This window comes from Vicugna pacos, chromosome 15, assembly GCF_048564905.1.
Source record: "Vicugna pacos chromosome 15, VicPac4, whole genome shotgun sequence".
Lineage (NCBI taxonomy): Eukaryota > Metazoa > Chordata > Mammalia > Artiodactyla > Camelidae > Vicugna > Vicugna pacos.
The window spans coordinates 8036024-8054029 of NC_133001.1; the positions used below are offsets into that span (position 1 = coordinate 8036024).

The 18006-nt window shown below is 43.0% G+C and overlaps 1 protein-coding gene across 7 annotated transcripts in view; it reads right to left on the minus strand.

The window, feature by feature from the left end:
- Positions 1–18006, minus strand: part of DYSF (dysferlin) — a 200057-nt gene that overhangs the window by 21573 nt on the left and 160478 nt on the right. For all 7 annotated transcript variants that reach the window (XM_072937578.1, XM_072937574.1, XM_072937576.1 and 4 more), the window contains 4 exons: positions 9978–10076; positions 3645–3773; positions 3247–3402; positions 1787–1878 (listed from right to left, as the gene is read on the minus strand). In XM_072937578.1, coding sequence (XP_072793679.1) covers positions 1787–1878; positions 3247–3402; positions 3645–3773; positions 9978–10076 — 476 coding nt within the window. The remainder of the gene's footprint in view (positions 1–1786; positions 1879–3246; positions 3403–3644; positions 3774–9977; positions 10077–18006) is intronic.

Sequence of the window (18006 nt, forward strand, 5' to 3'; positions counted from 1 at the left end):
TCACACTGCTTCCTGCAGAGGAGGGGGCACTGCCCACCAGAAGTCCAACTGGTGCGGGGGGTGGGGGGCACCAGCTGAAGGGACACCTGCCACTTCCCAGGAGCTACATTAAGAGGGCTCCGGGGCTCCCTGGAAAGCCCCCTCCCCCGAGAAAGCAAACATGGGTCACACGGAGGGGGCCCGGACGGGGCAAAGCCAACATTTGAGATGGGCCTTCTAGGATCCCAGTTCTGGCCCTGCACGGGTCAGGACCAGGCTAGGGGGGTGGCCAGGGGGGCCGAGGTGGGGACACTGGCAAAGCCTCTCCTCCCCTCCACACACTCCACAGTTTGTACACGCTGTACCCAAGGTGAGCCCAACTGCAAGAGGGAACCGACCCCCAGCCATCCCGCGGGCCCCTGAGGACACACAGACGCGCATTCTGGTTACCAGCTTGAGACTGTGGCTTTGTGGCAGAGTAGACTGTCTGAACATGGGCAGGAAAGCTGCCGGCCTGCCGCAGTTTCCACTCAGGGAGTGAGGAAGGTAACCCCCACAGGATAAATGTTTATGGGACACCGGCAGACAAAAACAAAGCTGGGTTTAATTATACCCCATGCGTTGTGCTGTTCGACACATGGGTTATAGAAACAAAGAGTTTCTGCTATGGACTGAGGGAGGCTTGACACCCCAGGCAGACCAGGTGGCCACGATTTGGAGGAGATGGTGAAACGGAGAAGTGGGGGGGGCATTTCTCCATTTGTTGCCCCACCTTTCCCTGGGCCCTGCCAGGCCATGTCCGCCTGTGGCCCCATGCTGACCACTGCAGCTCTCCAAACAGGATTCTGCTCTCCCTCATGCCATCTTCCCTGCAGCCCTCCCTCCCACTTCCAGCTTGGTGGCGGCTCATCGTTGGCCAGGACCTCTTCCCCTTTAAAAACGGCATTTCCCCAGACTGAGTGGGTCCTCACTGCAAGGCCAAGGGACCACAACTAACTCAACTGACAGCAGTTCGTGAATCCGATGTGCTGCTTGACAATATCAGTACATGCCTTCTCCTACAGGTGCTGGAGAAATAGCTGCCAACCTCCCTCAAGATTCTCCTCTCTCCGACCCAAAATAAGCTCGCGTACAAGCAGCAAGCCAGTCAGGATGCCTGGGAGCTACTCCCATGCAATGGTCTCTGCTGCTTCTTTCCCTTGTTCTTAGATTTTAGGACACATTTTACTGTCTTGAGTCCACATCCCTCCTTGACTTATCTGCCACAAATGAACGTGCAACAGTAAAGGAGAATAATTCCTAAATGCAATGGGAATCCTGGATTGCATCCTGAAACAGTAAAAGGACATTAATGGAAAAATTGGCAAAATCTTAATTCAGTCTAGAGTTTAGTTAACAGTAATGTACCAATATCAATTTCTTAATTTTGATAAATGTACTGTGGTTAGGTAAGATGTTGATGGTGGGAGAAGCTATCTCTGTAACTTTTCTGTGAATCTAAAACTATTCCAAACGAAAAGTTGATCTAAGAAAAGAGAGCATAATTAGCAAATGCACGCTCTGAGTTTCCATGTGGATTTCTGACCTTCGCGGTAGTTGTTAATCTAGGAGCTTCTGGCAGGACTCAGGTCTTTAGCACCTGAGGAAGAGCTAGCTGAGGCTACACCCCACAGATGTGCAAGATTCAGGGAACAGAGCTTTGCTCTGGGAGATGGGCACTTGCCAGTGGCAGCCACCTCCCTCCCACTGGGCCGTGGATTATCCAGACTGGCACCTCCACCCCAAGATCCAAACTGCCCCAACTTACTTTCCAAACACAGGCTCCAGCGTACAGGGGATGTAGTTATCCTGGTCACTCACCGATTTCTTCCCAATGGAGATCTTGATGTAAGGATCACACTGGAGGAGGAGAAACACTCCAGTGAAACCACCTTCCCAACACGTCTCTGAGGCTTCTTCCTTGCTCTGCCTCTCAAAGGGGCAAGGTGGGCCACCATCAGGAAGCTGCCACCGGCCAGGCCAGCGGCCCCATGGTGCACACCAGCCCTGGTGTGGGCTCCTAGCCCCAGACTCAGCAGTGAAAACGGGGTGCCTCAGTCCTCCACACTCCCTGCCCACTGCCCCACTGGGAGAGGGCAGGCGGGGACCAGGCCCATATCCTCCAAAACACGCCAGTCTGCATTACATATGTGACTAGGCCAGGCTGGGCTCCTGTCTGTGACCTCTGCTTCAGCAGATGGAAAGGGAGAGAGATGGTCAGACTCTTTCAGCCCAGCCATGTCTTAGAGGCCGTCGGTGGTGCCGGCCGGGACCACTCCATTCCGCCCTGTGACAGCACAGCAGGGCAAGGACAGCCATGACTTCTCACCTGGAAAAGCAGGGCTCCAGGGGTGGGACACCAGGCCTCTACCCACAACCTGGGACACATGCTAGGCCCGCACCTGTCTAAGGGGACAAGATAGGACCTCGTGCTTCTGAACGCAAGTGCCCCCCCCAACCTCGCCTCTTTCCTCTTTCTCTCTCTTCCCAACGTTACCCTTCCCCTCCCCTCCAGCTCCCCAGAGCTCCAGACTCGAGTTCCCCACTTCACTCAGAGGCAGGACTAGAGTAAGCCGGTGAGGGACTTGCGCAGGCACAAAATTTAAGGGAGGGCCACAAAAACTCAGTAATCAAGATGAACAACATTTGCATGCGATATTTTAAAACTTAAAATCAACCCCAACAGTCCATAATGAGCAAAATATCAAAATTTTAAATAAAGACAGGATAGCATTACTGATGCTTCCTTTCGCCTCAGACTCCAGCATGGCTCGGCCAGTCACCGACCCTGTCTCCCCTCCCCACCCCCCCACTGGGAGCCCCACAAAGTCCAGTCCCCACCTGCACCCTCAATGTCACTCGTCCTTACGCCTTCACCTTGTGCTAAACCTACGCTAAGCAGCCGGCTCCCAAAGCTTTGCTGAGGTTTTAGACCCCTCCTAAAATACTGTGTTCTTCTCCCTCCCAGCCCATCAAAACTCATCGACCTTTAAGAATCCTGTTCCTCCCAGGAAGTCTTCCCCATTATTCCAAGATATTGTACTGACTTTGGCCTTTTCTGACCTCCTGGAACTCCACTGCAGTCACATCTCAGTTTTATACATGTTTATCTGGTTTCCCCACTTCCTGTGAATTCCCTGAGGCAAAGATTGTATCCAAATTCTGCAGCCTATTCGAACCCCAGCCTGCTGTTTATTTTGGGGGAGACAAGAGCTCTAGGAACGGTACCTTCCCGTTGGGGTCCTTGGGCTGCAGGCCGAATGCTCTGATGATGTAGATGCGGACCAGGCACTCCTGGGGCCCCTGGGCGGCCAGCTGGTGGAACTGTCTCGGGGGCATGGGGATGGCTGGGTCTTCCGGGAGGGGGTAAATTTTGAAGAGGCCCTGAAAAGAAGGAGGGTTCAACTTTCATTCTCATCATCATCGTCACCAACACGATCAGCACGGCGACCATGTCTCGCCCCTGCCAGAGTCAGCACCACGGCGAGCACGAAGCCCACTGCCATGCCAGCACTAGGGTTGTTGTCAATAATGCTACAGCACTCCGCGCCCACCCCTTCACTCACCGCTGCCACTCCACAGTCTTGGGCCCCCGCTGGGTTAGAGGCATGTCCTCGGGGACTTACCTTAAATTCCCCAATGACGGAAGGGTCTTCCATCTCCTCCTGAGTCTTGCCCCGGTAGAGCTTGAAGGTGTTACAAAAGTCTGACAGGCCCTCAAAGGCCTTCACGTTCTCCAGTTGTGTGTCATAGACCTGCCGCATGCGGGGACGACAGAAAGGGGACAAGCAAAAGAGAGAAAGAAGAGGGACAGCAAAGAAAGAGGATACATGACAGTGTCCAAGTGAAGGAAGGGAGAGAGAAGGAAATGAGGGGGAAAGGCCATAGGAAATCAGAGAACAAAGGCCAAGAGGCGGGCAGGTGGGAGAGGTGGAGGCAGGAGAGGGGGCCAAGAAGGAAGAGGGATGGAGAAGGAAAGAACAAAGGCAGAGATTTTTTTTAAAAGGAAGCAAATCAAGAAGATGAAGGGAGAAAAAGAAAGAAAGAAAAAAACAGGAAAAAGGAATAAGAGGGGAAGACATTTGCTCAGCAACATTGGAAAACAGGGTTTTCTGATTAATCCAATATTCTAGATCCCTGACAGTCATCACATCCATGCATGGTGCCTTCTTTTTTAAGAGAAGATCACAGTCAAACAAATGAATGAAAAGTTAACTGACTTTTTATTTGAAGATCAAGACAGAAGTCTAGAAGATGCAGCCTACTATTTTAAGGGTTTTTTTTCCCTCCTAACTTCTTCAGTTGAAATTTTATTTACTTTGCTCCCTCTTTCTTGATAAGGAAGATACATTGCTTCTGAAATTGCCTCTGCTTACGACTGCCTGAGTGTCGCCCCATTTGTTTTGGGGTGTATAATGTTTTCATTTTCATCTTCTTGGAGTTCCATAATTCAGTTTTATTCTTATTTTATTTTTTGATCTAAGAGCTAAATGCGTAGTTTTCATTCTTTTGTTTTAATTAACGTAAGTTTTTAAGGCTATAAACGTTCTCGTAATACTGCTTTAACTGCAGTTAACTTCTAACATGTAGTGTTTTATCCTTGCTTCCCAGGTAGTCTGTCATTTATTTTATATTTTCTCTTGCACCAAAAATTGTCAAGAAAGAGGTTTGGTTGGTTGTTTTGGGGTTTGTTTTGTTTTTCGTTTTTGTTTTTTAGTTTTTTGCTTTTTCTTTTTGGTTTTCCGCATAGAAGCTTTTGGGTCTTTCGACCTTGCCATTGACTTTAACTTTATGGCATTAATGGCATTATAATCAGAAAACATTGTCAGTGGCATTGCCACTTTTTGAATTTTATTACAATTTTCTTCATGGTCTGTTACATGGTCAGTTTTTATAAACGTGCCATAGGAGTAGTTCAATCAGGCTAACAATTATCCCAGTCTTCTGTATCCTCACAGTCTTGTCCCCTTGATCTGACATTTACCGAGAAAAGTGAATTCAAATCTTCCCCTACCTACCAGTACATTTCTCTCTCTTCTGCTATCTCCTGTAGTTTCTGTTTCGTAAATATTGATATATTATTTGGCACATAGATATGACCGTTCTATCTTGGCATTGCACCATTTAGCATTCTAAAATGCCCTTCCCTGTCTCATTCAATCGGGGGACTTGCATATGCTCTCGTGTAATATTAAGATTGTGACTTCTGCTTTCTTTTCATTTCCATTTGCCCGACACTCATTTTCCCAATCTTTTATTTTCAACCTTTATAAATCTATTTTAGAGTTAGATTTTTCTTTAAGACCTGATTTAAATTTTGCAATTAATAAGTGATTGATATGACATGTACTGATATGGCAAATATGTTTGGTCTGGTTTTATATTTGTATTATATTTATACAGTCATAGAATGTATTTATATTACATTTTCTAGTTTCAGAGTTTTGCTTTTTAAATCTTTGACCGCATGGTCTGTTTTCTCTGTGTGGTATGTGGGTGTGTAAGTGAGCGTGTGTGTGTGTGTGTGTGTGTGTGTCTGTGTGTGTGTGTGTTTTCTGATAGCTAGGATGACCTGAGTTTACGTTCTATTATTATGTCTTTAGGATTTCTCATTATAGCAATGATAAAATAATCAAATTTTATCTTCCTCCCTCTCCCTCTCCATCACCTAGTTTTAGACAATATTATCTCAGTATTTATCTTTGTGCTACTTGTTTATAATTTGCTTATATGCCTATTATTTGATTTGCCAATTTTAAGTAATATCTGTCAATTTTATTTATCCTATAATATGGCTATCACTATCCTTACTCTGTATCCCATCCTCTTTCCTCCTTTATCTAATTTTTATCGGTTTTATCATTTCTACATTTTCAATATATACGCTACTTACATTCTGTCCAGTTACCCTAACCTTTCCAGGTGTTTCCCTTTTAGGTCTAAGGTAAAATCTGATCACAACCAATCCTTTTGTTATGGTTTTCCCAGTTATCTCCAAGCTGAGACAGCTCCTAGATCAGCTCTAGTTCATCCCCTAGGAGCCCCTCAAGGCAGGCCTGTGGGAGCCATCCTACCTGCTCCCGGGTGTGCAGACCAGTGTGTCTGTGGCCCTTATGCTTAAAGGGCAGCTTGGCTGCATGTCAAATCCTTGGCTCACCCTTCCTTTCTTTGAAGATCTTAACACATAGTGCTTTATTGTCTTTAGCTATTAAATGTTGTTGTAGAGAAAGTGAAGCCACTTTGATTTCTTTCCTATTTTAAATTACTTAATTTTTTGTCGGAAAAGAAGGTATGACTATGCAAAGAATTCTTTCTTTGTCTCTAAAGTCCAATAACTACACTAGGAGATGTCTCAAGATTGACCAGTCTGGGTCAATTTTTCCTGACACACAGCAGCCCTTGTAATATATATACACACTCAGGTATTCCTTTGTTTCAGTGAAATTTTATTAAACTATTAATTGTTTCATTTCATTGTTTTGGTTGTCTTCCTGGGAGACTCCAATTACACAAATGTTGGATCTCCTTTCCCTGACTGCTATAGGTGACACTTTCTCTTTATTCTTTTTACCTCTTTCTTTATTTCCATTTTGTTCTGTCCCCTATGCCCCTTACTGTGTCTTCCAAAGTAGCCATTCTGCCCTGTGCTTCTTCCATGTTTTCTTCTCCTTCTTTCCTGAATCCTGCTAGCTCATATTTCACCTCTTCTCATCTCATCATCCCTTGAGTTCCTTCATTTCTGCCTGCACTCTGATTGCCCCATTTCTAAAAAGTTAACAGCAAAATCTTTCATCTCATCTACTCCTTGGTAAAATTTTTCTGGCGGGTATACATTCTCTTCCTTTGGTTAAGTTTTGTTTTATATTTTTCTCTTCTTTTTTTATAGTATTTTTAAAATTAATGCTGAGCTGTCTCTTTTATTAGTACTTGTCACTAAATGTATTGGACTTGGATCAGTTAATTTCCTTTGTTCCCACAACAGAGGCAGGCTGTTCCCTACAAATATGACTTATTTGTGTAATTCTTGTGTAGCTCCACCTTCTCTATTTCTCTGAACCAAACCAGGTCTAAGAGGTTTTTATCACCAGGTTGAACCTGTCTCCAAAGTTCCCATGTCCACTGTTGTGAACAAAAGATGTAACTTATCTATTTTACAGTGAAACATCAATTTCAGGAATTATATTTTTAAACTATTTCTTATGAAAAAATTTCAAGCACATACAAAAGCAAAGAGACTAGATAATAAGTCCCCAGGAATCCGTAACCTGTCATAAATAATTATCAACGTTCTTTTCTTAGGACTTGTGGGGTTTTCTGAGATCTGCTTCCACTATGACCTTTCATCATTTTCATGTATCTTCTCTTCGTCTACGGTTGAGCAGCTTCCACCCAATCTCAGTTGCCTTTGGACAGCCCTCACATGTATTTTGGAGTCTGCGGGTTTTATTTGTTTCCAACTTTTACTGAAAATGAAGTTTGTGGGTTTGAATGATTTCCAAGAGAAGAAGGGAAAAATGCTGACTTATGCAGCCGTGTTCATACTGGAAGTCCCAATAAAATATTTTTCAAATTTCCAAGTGGTTGGTCTTTTTGTTTAAACTTTTGTTATTAATTTCTCATTTTATTGCATTTAAATCTGTCTTGTATGATTTCTGCTTTTGGTAAGTTATTACTAAACTAACATATGATCAAATTTTGTAAGTGTTCTCTGAGCATTTGGAAAAATGTACTCTCTATTCTTTCATTCTTTTGTTCTCTATTTCAAAGCTACTCTTGATGTAGCTTAGAAAACATTTACCTTGTGATTCAGATCTTTTATTTTCTTATTTATTGATTGCTGTTTCATCTGTCTAGGAGAGAGGTGCATTAAAATACCCACTGCTGCTTTAATTTCTGTTATCTCATGCTTTCATTTGTGTGAGAGATTATTTTATATATTCCTATCCATTTCTGCTTTAAGGATTTCTAAATCATATTATTCTATGCATTAATGCTTGGGACTTTCTGCATTGAGATATACATCTTTTATTTATACAAAACACTCCATTTTGTCTCCTTTGTTTTTTTCTTTAGATTCTGTCTGTTTCTCTTTTGTTAGCACTTTATTTTGTTTGTCAAAATATTTACTTTTTCAGCCATTCTAGGTTGTATTGTCTTAGACATGTCTTTTAAAGACAGTATGATGGATTTTGACTTTTGATGTAGTCTGAGTCCGTATCACTTAGTAAAAGAGTGTAACCCATTTTTATTTAATAGGAAAACTGATATTTACTCTTTTTCTATTGTTTTTCTATGATTTCTGTTTTCCTATGCCTTCTTACTGTATCTTTTGTTTTCTATCTTTTGCTATTGAGACTGTGAGTAGCTTTTCCCCCCCATGATAGTGATTTCCAAAGTATGAGTTTTGGGGGGTGATTTTGTTTGTTTTTTACCTCCACCCATTGTGTACTACATCCTCTCTATAATGCTACAGGCTGTTTTTCAAAGAGTCATGTCTGTCATGGTGGTTTTCTTTGATTTACCAGTCCTTAAAGGACCAGTGATCCTTCCAGGTCTGCTTCTCCCCCAGAAACAGGTTGAATGCATTTTGTTTTCGCACAGCCCATTTTCACTTGGAAACTGTCAGAGATCTCCTCAGAGAGGTCAAGCTGGTGGGCTGGGTGCCAATTCAGCATCCGGCATCTGAGCAAGCAGCAAGGGTGCCAGGGCCATGGGCCACCCTGGCAGGAGTCCTCATTCTTACTTGGCTTTTCTCATTTTTTGGCAAGGCCTCAGGACCACATGCCAGACATGATGTGTCGGACCTTCTTCCTGCTACACAAATAGTTCTGTCTCTTCGCCCAGCCTCACACACCCCACCTATCAAGTCAACAAAGAACTTGCTGCCTGAGGAGGCCTGATCTCTGCACCTCCAGGTCTCCAGGTCCAATCACATGGGAGCTTCCAATGTTATCAAGGACAACCCTTGCCACCTTGTGAAATCACCTTCCAGAGTGTCCACCAAAGGCTTTCAGCCAGAATCACCTGAAAACTCAGGCCACCCACCCCTCCAACTAGCCTCAAGCCCCCTTCATCCAGACCCCTTTAGGGAGCTCTTTGGGTTTTTCTCATGTGTCAGACAGCCTTTGCCACTCTTTTCTCTCTAAATAGGGCTGCCAGATTTAGTAAGTGAAAACACAGAACACCTAGTTAAATTTGAATTTCAGATAACACGTAATTGTTAGATAAGTATGTCCCATGCAATGTTTAAAGTACGTTTATACTAAACTATTCACTGTCTATCTGAAACTCAGTCTAACTGAGCACCCTGAATTTTACCTGGTAACCTTCTCCAGGACACTCCACAACCCCTCTGGGGAATAATTTTGAGTCACTTCTGGTAGACTACTTTTAAAAAAGATAACTGTATTTGTGGAATTTCCTCAAAATACCAGAATTTGGCTGACTCATCCCTGGTTTTGTGTTGTTTTTTGGGTGTTGGGGTTTTTTTTTTCCCACAGAAACAGAGCGTACCATGTTTTTATATTTGCTGGGTAATTTCTATGCCAATTGCAGAGGTGGGGGAATCAGGGGTACGTGCTCTCATTGACTCTTATTTTAGTAGGACATTTTTATTATAGAAAAGTTCAAATAACTTTCAAAGTGACAGAACAGTATAACAAATCCCTCAGTCCCCATCTCTAAGCTTTAGCAATTTTCAATATTTTGCAATTCCAATCATTTTTAGTATTTTGAAAATCTATCAGAGGGCCACCCACATCATCTAAATTCATCCTTACTTTCCTTGAGCACTTTAAAACAGATACTAGATATCATTTCACACCTACGTATATTTTTTCCACCAATAAATAAATATATGTCTTTACCTATATATATTCTCTTTCTGTTGCATCTCATATTACCCAGTGGATCTGCCCAGGGACTGCTAGACTGGAGAGCACATTTCAGACAGGCCTCACCTTCAGAGTGTCAAAGTCCTTCTCCAGGTAGGACCCGCACTTTTCCCTCTCCCCTATAGAGGCAAAGAATTTGCTCCACCAATCAATGAACTCCTCTTCCTGAGTGGGTAGAAAGAAAGAGACGGTTTCAGAAACAGAACTTGCCAAGCAAGGATCTTCCGGACCAACACCAGGCAAGGCTGATGGGCTGGCCTGGACTGCAAATCTCCCCCTGTTGGTTGGGTTCAGGGGAGCAGAGAGCTGGAACTCCCCACCTCTCCAGGGGCCGACTGCACAGATTGGAAGAAAGGTTTTCACACCTGCTTGGTTTTGAGAGGCAGAGTCTCTAGCCCTGTGTGCCCGCCTTCACTGTGTGACTCTGTTAAGCTCTTGGGGCCTCTCTTTTCCTTTCTGTGAAGTGGGCATAATCATCACAGGACCCTCTGCACTCCAGGGGCATGCTGAGCCTCAGATCAGAGGGGACATAGGATAACTCTTTCGGGGGACACGTCAATAATGTGTTATTTGTTTAAAAAACGTGGTACACCCAGGAAAACTCAGATCCCAAGGAGTTATGCTGACCTTTCCCCAACCCGCCCTGACTCCAGCAAAAAGAAGAAAGCTTCCAAAATCAGAACTTAGCTCCACCAAGGTCATGTCAAGGCAGAACCTCTGAAATACAACAAACGTGAAGTGCCCATTATTCAAAAGACACTATGCTAAATGGGGGAAACGAGGTGAGAAGGAAGGAAGTCTGTGACAACACCCCGTCTGCGCCTTCCTTCCTCCACTTGGACAGGCCTGTTGGGGCCCACACTGGTCTCCCCGCCTTTTAACTCCTCCTACACAAGAGTGTCTGGAGGCCCTCTTGGCTCTTGTGTCTAGAATGTTCCTTCAACTGTGTCCTGCCCAGGTGTGTGGGCCCGTCTCCCAGGGAGTCAGCAAGCTCCCAAAGATGGGGTTGTCACTCTTTCCTGGGCCTCCACCAGCCGCCCGCACTCAGTCCGTGCTGTCAGGACCAGCAGAGCTCACCGGTTCATTGGAAAAAGCCAAGGGCAAGGTGTCGGGAGAGCTCATTCTGGTACTCGCTTTCCTCCTCTGTGTGAGGTGGTAAGCGAGGGGCCTGCTCTGAGTCTAAAAAATGAACTGAATCCTAGCATGAGTTTCTGGAAATGCTGGTGCTCCCTTTAAACCAATGTCTGGTCCTTCAAGTGCCAGCTTTTTAAAGGGGAGCACAAGCTGGAGGCAGGCCAAGGGCACCCCAACAGGTACAATGGGGAGAGGGCAGAGTGAGGTTCTGAGTCTCCATCCATCCCGGAAGTGTGGCCCTTACAGCTCTGTGTGGCCAAAATGAGATGCCCAGACAGCGGGTGCCGGGGCGAGGCTGAGTCTGCAGAGAACCCGTGTCCCGCCCAACTTACCAGGAGGATCTTCTGCAGCGAGAAAGGGGAAAAGATGTTCAGATGGGTTAAGATAGAGGCTGACAGAGCTCTCTGACTTGTAACTACTCTCGAAAAAGCCAGCAAGGCAGACTCTAGCCCTGATGTTTGAAGTTCAATTTGAAGACAAAGATGCCGGGGATGAATAAACGGACACACATATCAAAGTCACACAGTCACCAACACACAGAAGAACACATTTACACAGTCATGCTCAAGAAGGATGTACACGCTGAGACTGGGATGTATATGCTGAAACACACATGTACCCCCCAAAAGACACACAAACACCCGGGCAAATTTGGTTTGGTTAGAATGGAATTCTAGTTAGCTGTTTGATTGCTCCTAAGTGTTTACATTCTTCCACAGCTCAGATACTTATAGATGTGAGCTCATGACTCAGGACTTGAGTCCAGGCAACAACTAGTGTGTTTCGCACAAAGAAATAACAGGAACACACTAGTTGTGGGAAACTTATTATATTTCCCTCAATCTTGAAAAGCCAAGTAAATTTTTAAAAAAGGATATGAAGACAGAGAATCTGAGTAATACCATTAACAGTGTCATTTAAACAGACAAACATCACGTAATCCAAAAACAGAACATCTACCTTCTTTTCCAGCACCACTGGAGCACTTAGAAAAAATTAAAAACCACAAAGCAAATCTCAATAAAGTCCGAGGAATAAGCCCATTATCAGTCACATTCTCTGACCTTAATGCAATAATAAAACTAGAACTAACGAGAAACTTAGAATTAAAAATCCCAGCCTTTTGGAAATGTAAAGACATTCCCTGGAAACTCTTCTGAGTCAAAGGAAAAAAATACTAAAATCACAGGTCCTTAGAAAATACCAAGAATGAGAAAGCTAGGTCCTAAAATTTGACAGCCAAATCCCTAACCAAACGAAAATTCAGTCTTAAATGTTCTTGCTTTTATACAAAAAGAATGAAAATCAATCTGACATAGGAAGATCAAAATTTGAAAATGATGAGCAGAATGATGGAGACTTTTACAACTGATAATTAAACCCCAGAGCAAACTTTTGAAAGACCAACAAAATACACACTTACCAAATCGAATGTTAAACAGCAGGTACATCAATAGGAACAAGAAAGCTCAAATAAAAAGATATTATGGAGAAAATAGAAAGATTAAGAGATTTACTACACCCAAACCAGTGGAAGAACTTCGGACAATCTAAATGAAGCAGGCAATTTTCTAAAAAAAAAAAAAAAAAAAAAAAAAAAAGATATAACTGGCCAAACTCAATGCAAAAGTAATAGAAAATCCAAAGAGATTACTTTCTAAAAGTGGAAGAGATCTCACAGAACAACCTCCAAAAAAGACATCAGGCCAAGATGGTTTCTTCGGTGCCAAGTTCTACCAGTCTTTCAGGGAATAAATCACTCTTTATTCCACAGCGTAGAAAAAAGATGAAGTTTTGTGAAGTCTGACCAGGACACACACACGAATCCACCCCATTCCTAAAGAGAGATGTAAAGATCCTAAAAAAAAACTACTAACAAATAGGTTGCAGCAGTAGATCTAGCAAGGTCAGGCTGGATTATTTCAGATTATGATGCAGAAGTGGCTCCGTATCGATGAGCAAGGAGAGAAAACCCATGTGGCCATCAGTAACAGAAATGTGTGAACACCGGCCCCTTGGCCAGCCACGTGGCTTTGTAATTTAAATATTGTCTGTAGCTGCTTCTCAGATGCAACAGCAGAGCTGAGTAGTTATGATAGAGACCTGAGTCCCCCAAACCTAAAATATTTACTTTCTGGACATTTAAGAAAAAGTGTGCCAACCCCTGATCTGTAACAGGCAAAAATGGGGGCAGGAGAGATTAAATTGTTCAGTTATTCCTAAATGAAACTCTCATGAATTAAGAATAAAAGGAACCTTTCCTAGCATTATAAAGACCATCTTAAAGCAACAGCCAGCATTGTGCTTAACAGTACCGGGCTTCCTTCCTTCTGGATGTTTGTACATATGGCTGCCTCTGCCAATAATTTTCATGTGATATGGATATAAAGAAGCAATAAATCAGAGGTGTTGAGAGCCAGGGCTTGGGAGCCAGATTGGCAGGGTCTCCTGGCATACTCCTAGCTGCGGGACCTTGAGCAATACATAACTTCTCTGTGCCTCAATGATCTTATCTGTAAAATGGAAAAATACTAGTACCAATTTGATAGGATTATTGTGAGGAATAAAGAAGTCATATATCTAAAGTGCTTAGAACACTGTTTAGCAGTTAAGTGCAATGTAACTGTTTACTGCTGTCACTGACAATAGTATTGTTTCTTTCGTGTGGATGGACCTGGCTGTCTCACAGACCACCAGCAGGAGCATGGCTGGCCACACTCTTTCCAGAAAGCAATCTGGCTGCATGTTTCTACAGCCTTAAAAATGTCCATACACTTTGACTCATCACTCTCATTCTAGAAATCTATTCAAAGAAAGTATTTATAGATGTGCATAAAGATTTAATTACATTTAGAACAGTGAAAAATTGGAAACAACTTAAGCATCCGACAATAAGGAATTAGTTTGGGTAAATTACACATCCATATGATTAAATGTTGTGCAACATTAAAAAATTATGGTGTACCCTCCTACACAGTTGGTGGGAATGTAAACTGGTACAGCCACCATGGAGGACAGTATGGAGGTTCCTTAAAAAACTAAAAATAAATATGATCCAGCAATCCCACTCCTGGGCATATTTCTGGAGAAAAATACAATTCAAAAAGACACATGCACCCCAATGTTCACAGCAGCACTGTTTACAATAGTCAAGACATGGAAACAACCCAAATGTCCATCAACAGATGACTGGATAAAGAGGATGTGGTGTACACACACACACACACACACACACACACACACACACACACACACAGTGGAATACTACTCAGCCATAAAAAGAATAAAATAATGCCATTTGCAGCAACTATGGATGGATCTGGAGATCATCATTCTAAGTGAAGTAAGCCAGAAAGAGAAAGAAAAATACCATATGATATCGCTTATATGTGGAATCTGAAAAAAAGGACACAAATGAACTTGCCAACAAAACAGAAACAGATTCACAGACATAGAGAACAAACTTATAGTTACCAGGGGTGAAAGGGGTGGGAAGAGATAAATTGAGTATTCAAAAATTGCACCTCTTGGTGAGTGACGGAAATGTTAGCTTTCTTGATTGTGGAGTGGTTTCATTGGTGTATACATCTATCAAAATTCCTCAAGTTGTACTTCTGAAATAAATGTAGTTTACTGTACAGGAACCATACCACAATAAAGGTGTTAAAAAATAAAACTGTATTAATAACTAAAAAAACTATGGTGTAGAAATATATTTATTGACATGAAAAGTTATTCACAACTGATGAGATTTACAAAAGGTTAAAAATTGAACAATAAGACTTCAGGTTTTTTTAAAATAAGATTTCATTATAATTAAACAACCAAACCTCCACTGTTCACAGCAATGACCTCTGAATAATAAAATTATAAATGTTTTGTTTGTTCCTTTTATTTTTGTGTATCACTCAAAGTTTTCTAATTTTTCACTACACAGTATTCCTTACATAATTTTAAAAAGTAAAGATTTTTTTAAAAAGAACAATAGAAGGATGCTTCAAAACACACCACCAAGAAAATAAAAAAGATAATTCACAGAACAGGAGGAAATATTTGTTAATGTGTGCCCAGTAAGGGATTTGTAACCAGAGTACATAGAGAATTCACACAATTCAATAAGAAGAAGACAAATAACTCAATAAAAATGAGCAATGGATTAAAACAGGCATTCCTCCAAAGAAGATACACAAATGGCCAACAAGCATATGAAAAGATGCTCAGCATCATAAGCCATCAAGGAAATGCAAATCGAAATTACGAGAGAACACTAGGATAGTGACAATTAAAAAGTCAGGTAATATCAAGTGTTGGTGAAGATGTGGAGAAATTGGAATGCTCCGATACTGCAGGTGGAAAAGTAAAATGTTGCAGTCACTTTGGAAGACAGTCTCAAAAGGTTCCTCGAAATGTTAAGCAGAGAGTTACCATATGACCCATTCTACTCCTTGTTATGTATCTAAGAGAAATTAAAATTTATGTCCACACAAAAACCTTTACGTAAATGTTCCCAGCAGCATTATCCATAGCAGAAACAATCCAAATGTCCATCAACTGATAAAGAAAATGTGACATACCTACACAATGGTGCATTATTTGATAATAAAAAGCAATGAAGGGGGAGGGTATAGCTCAAGTGGTAGAGCACCTTGTAGTAAATTCTGGTGGAAAAAAATGTGAAAATGGATATACGTATGTTCCTATATGACAGGAGTATTGTGCTGTACACCAGAAACTGACACAATGTGGTAAACTGATGATACTTCAATAAAAATATTTTTTAAAAAGAAAAAAAATACTGAACCCAAACATGCTACAACATCAATGAATCTTGAAAACATTATGCTAAATAAGAGAAGTGAATCACAGAAGACCACACATTACACAGTTCCATTTAGATGAAATGTCCAGAATAAGCAAACCCATGAAGACAAAAAAGTAAATTAGTGGTGGGAAGCTGACAACTGCCCTTGGGGGACAGGACTTCTTTTTGGAATAATGAAATATTCTAACATTGATTATGGGTGATGACTGCACAACTACGTTAATATACTAAAAGTCACTGAATTGTACATTTTAAACAGGGGCTTGCATTTACGTGGATTATTTCAATAAAGCTATTAAAATAAAAAAGAACAAATGATAAAATACAAGGCTATAACCTCTAACGGAAGAACAAAAGCAGGCTTGCAAGTATTTATTCTAAGGAAATGAGTGTTACATATTTTTTTTAAAGAACTAGCACTTGGCCAGCAAACAGGACCTAAATCTTACCACACTCAGCTTTCCCCAAGAAATCATTGCTTCTAGAAAAAAGCATCTACACTTGCCACTAATTCTTGTCTTTCCATTCTCTCTGCTCCACCGAAATATGCTTGTCAAGGTCACCAACAGCCTCAGTAATCAACCAGTAGCAGTGTTTGATGTAGGCAGTCACTCCTCTGTTTTCGGTTTTGATTTGTTTTGTTTTGGGGGGGTGGTAATTAAGCTTATCTGTTTATTTATTTTAATGGAGGTACTGGGGACTGAACCCAGGACCTCATGCATGCCAAGCATGCTTTCTATCACTTGAGCTATACCCTCCCCCAGCAGCCATGCCTCTGTTTTTGAAACATCTCCCCTTGCCTTACAGAGCCCTTCCTCGGCAGTGGTCCTCCCATCCTACCAGCCAGCCTTCTCAGTCTTTGCTGATTCCTCCTGGTCACCTGTTTTTTGAGCATCTGAGAGCCCCAGGGCTCTGCGCTCAGACCGCTTCTTTCTTCCATCCACTCTGACTCCCTCAGGGTGCCCCTCCGGGCTCACATCTTTAAACAGCGTATACCTCGATGAACCCCACGTGGCACTCTCCCCAGCCTGTGTGATTCCTCTGAACTCCAGCTGACTACTTACTATCTCCGACAAGACATCGAATCAGCTTCTCCAATGAGCCATCCCTAGAAGTCAATTCCTCATCACTCCTCACCTGCCTGCTCCCTTATAAGTAAGTGCAACTCCTTCCATCCAAGTGTCAAAACCCTTGTGGTCCCTCTGGACTCCTCTTCCTCAGGCCCCACATTCCGTCCACGAGCAGATCCTGTGGGCACCGCCTTCAGCACACATTCAGAACCCGACCACATGTCCCCTGTCACTGCCACCTCAGGCCCCAGCATCTGGATTATCTCACCCATCTTCTAACTGGCCTCCCTGCTTCCACCCTTGCCCTGAGACCTGTTCTCAACACAACAGCCACACACGTTGGAACGCGTTGCCTGCCTGTGCCGATCCCGCCAATGATTCACCGACCGACTCAGAATAAGGCCAAAGCCCTTACAACAGCAACAAGCGAAAGTCCCTCATGATCAGGCCCTCACACCTCCCTCATCTCATGGCTTTCCACTTTCCTCCTCACTGTGACGGCCTTCCCCCACCGGGCTAGCTCCAGTATCCATGGAAGAGACCCTCCATAACTTGGGGGATCTGGTAGGCAGCAGCCATCCAGCTGGCTGGAACACGGCCAGCACCCTCACGCTGTCCCCCTGGCAGGGACTCTGTTCCTCCTATAGATCGATCCATGGGTCACTTCTTCACCCCCTTCGAGTCTTGACGAAATATGGTCTGTTTTACCCTCCTTATTCACCATATTTTAAATCACGACCCCCTCCCAACAACACGCATCCCCCTTTCTTGCTTTTTCTCCTCAGCAACAATCACCATCACACAGTCCATGTATTTTATTTAGGTATTTATTATGTCCCATGAGGGCAGAGATCTTTATCTTTCTTCACACTACACCCCCAGGACTTAGAACACTGCCTGGCACATGTTTGGAGTTCACTAAATATCTGATGGATGTGTGAATGCCTAAACAGCAGGGGGCGGGGAGAGGGGATCCTGGGCTTTTAAATTTCCTAAGGCAGATAATGTGCCATTAACAGAAATGGACTCACGGAGACAGAAAACAAACCGTGGTGACCAGGGGGGAAAG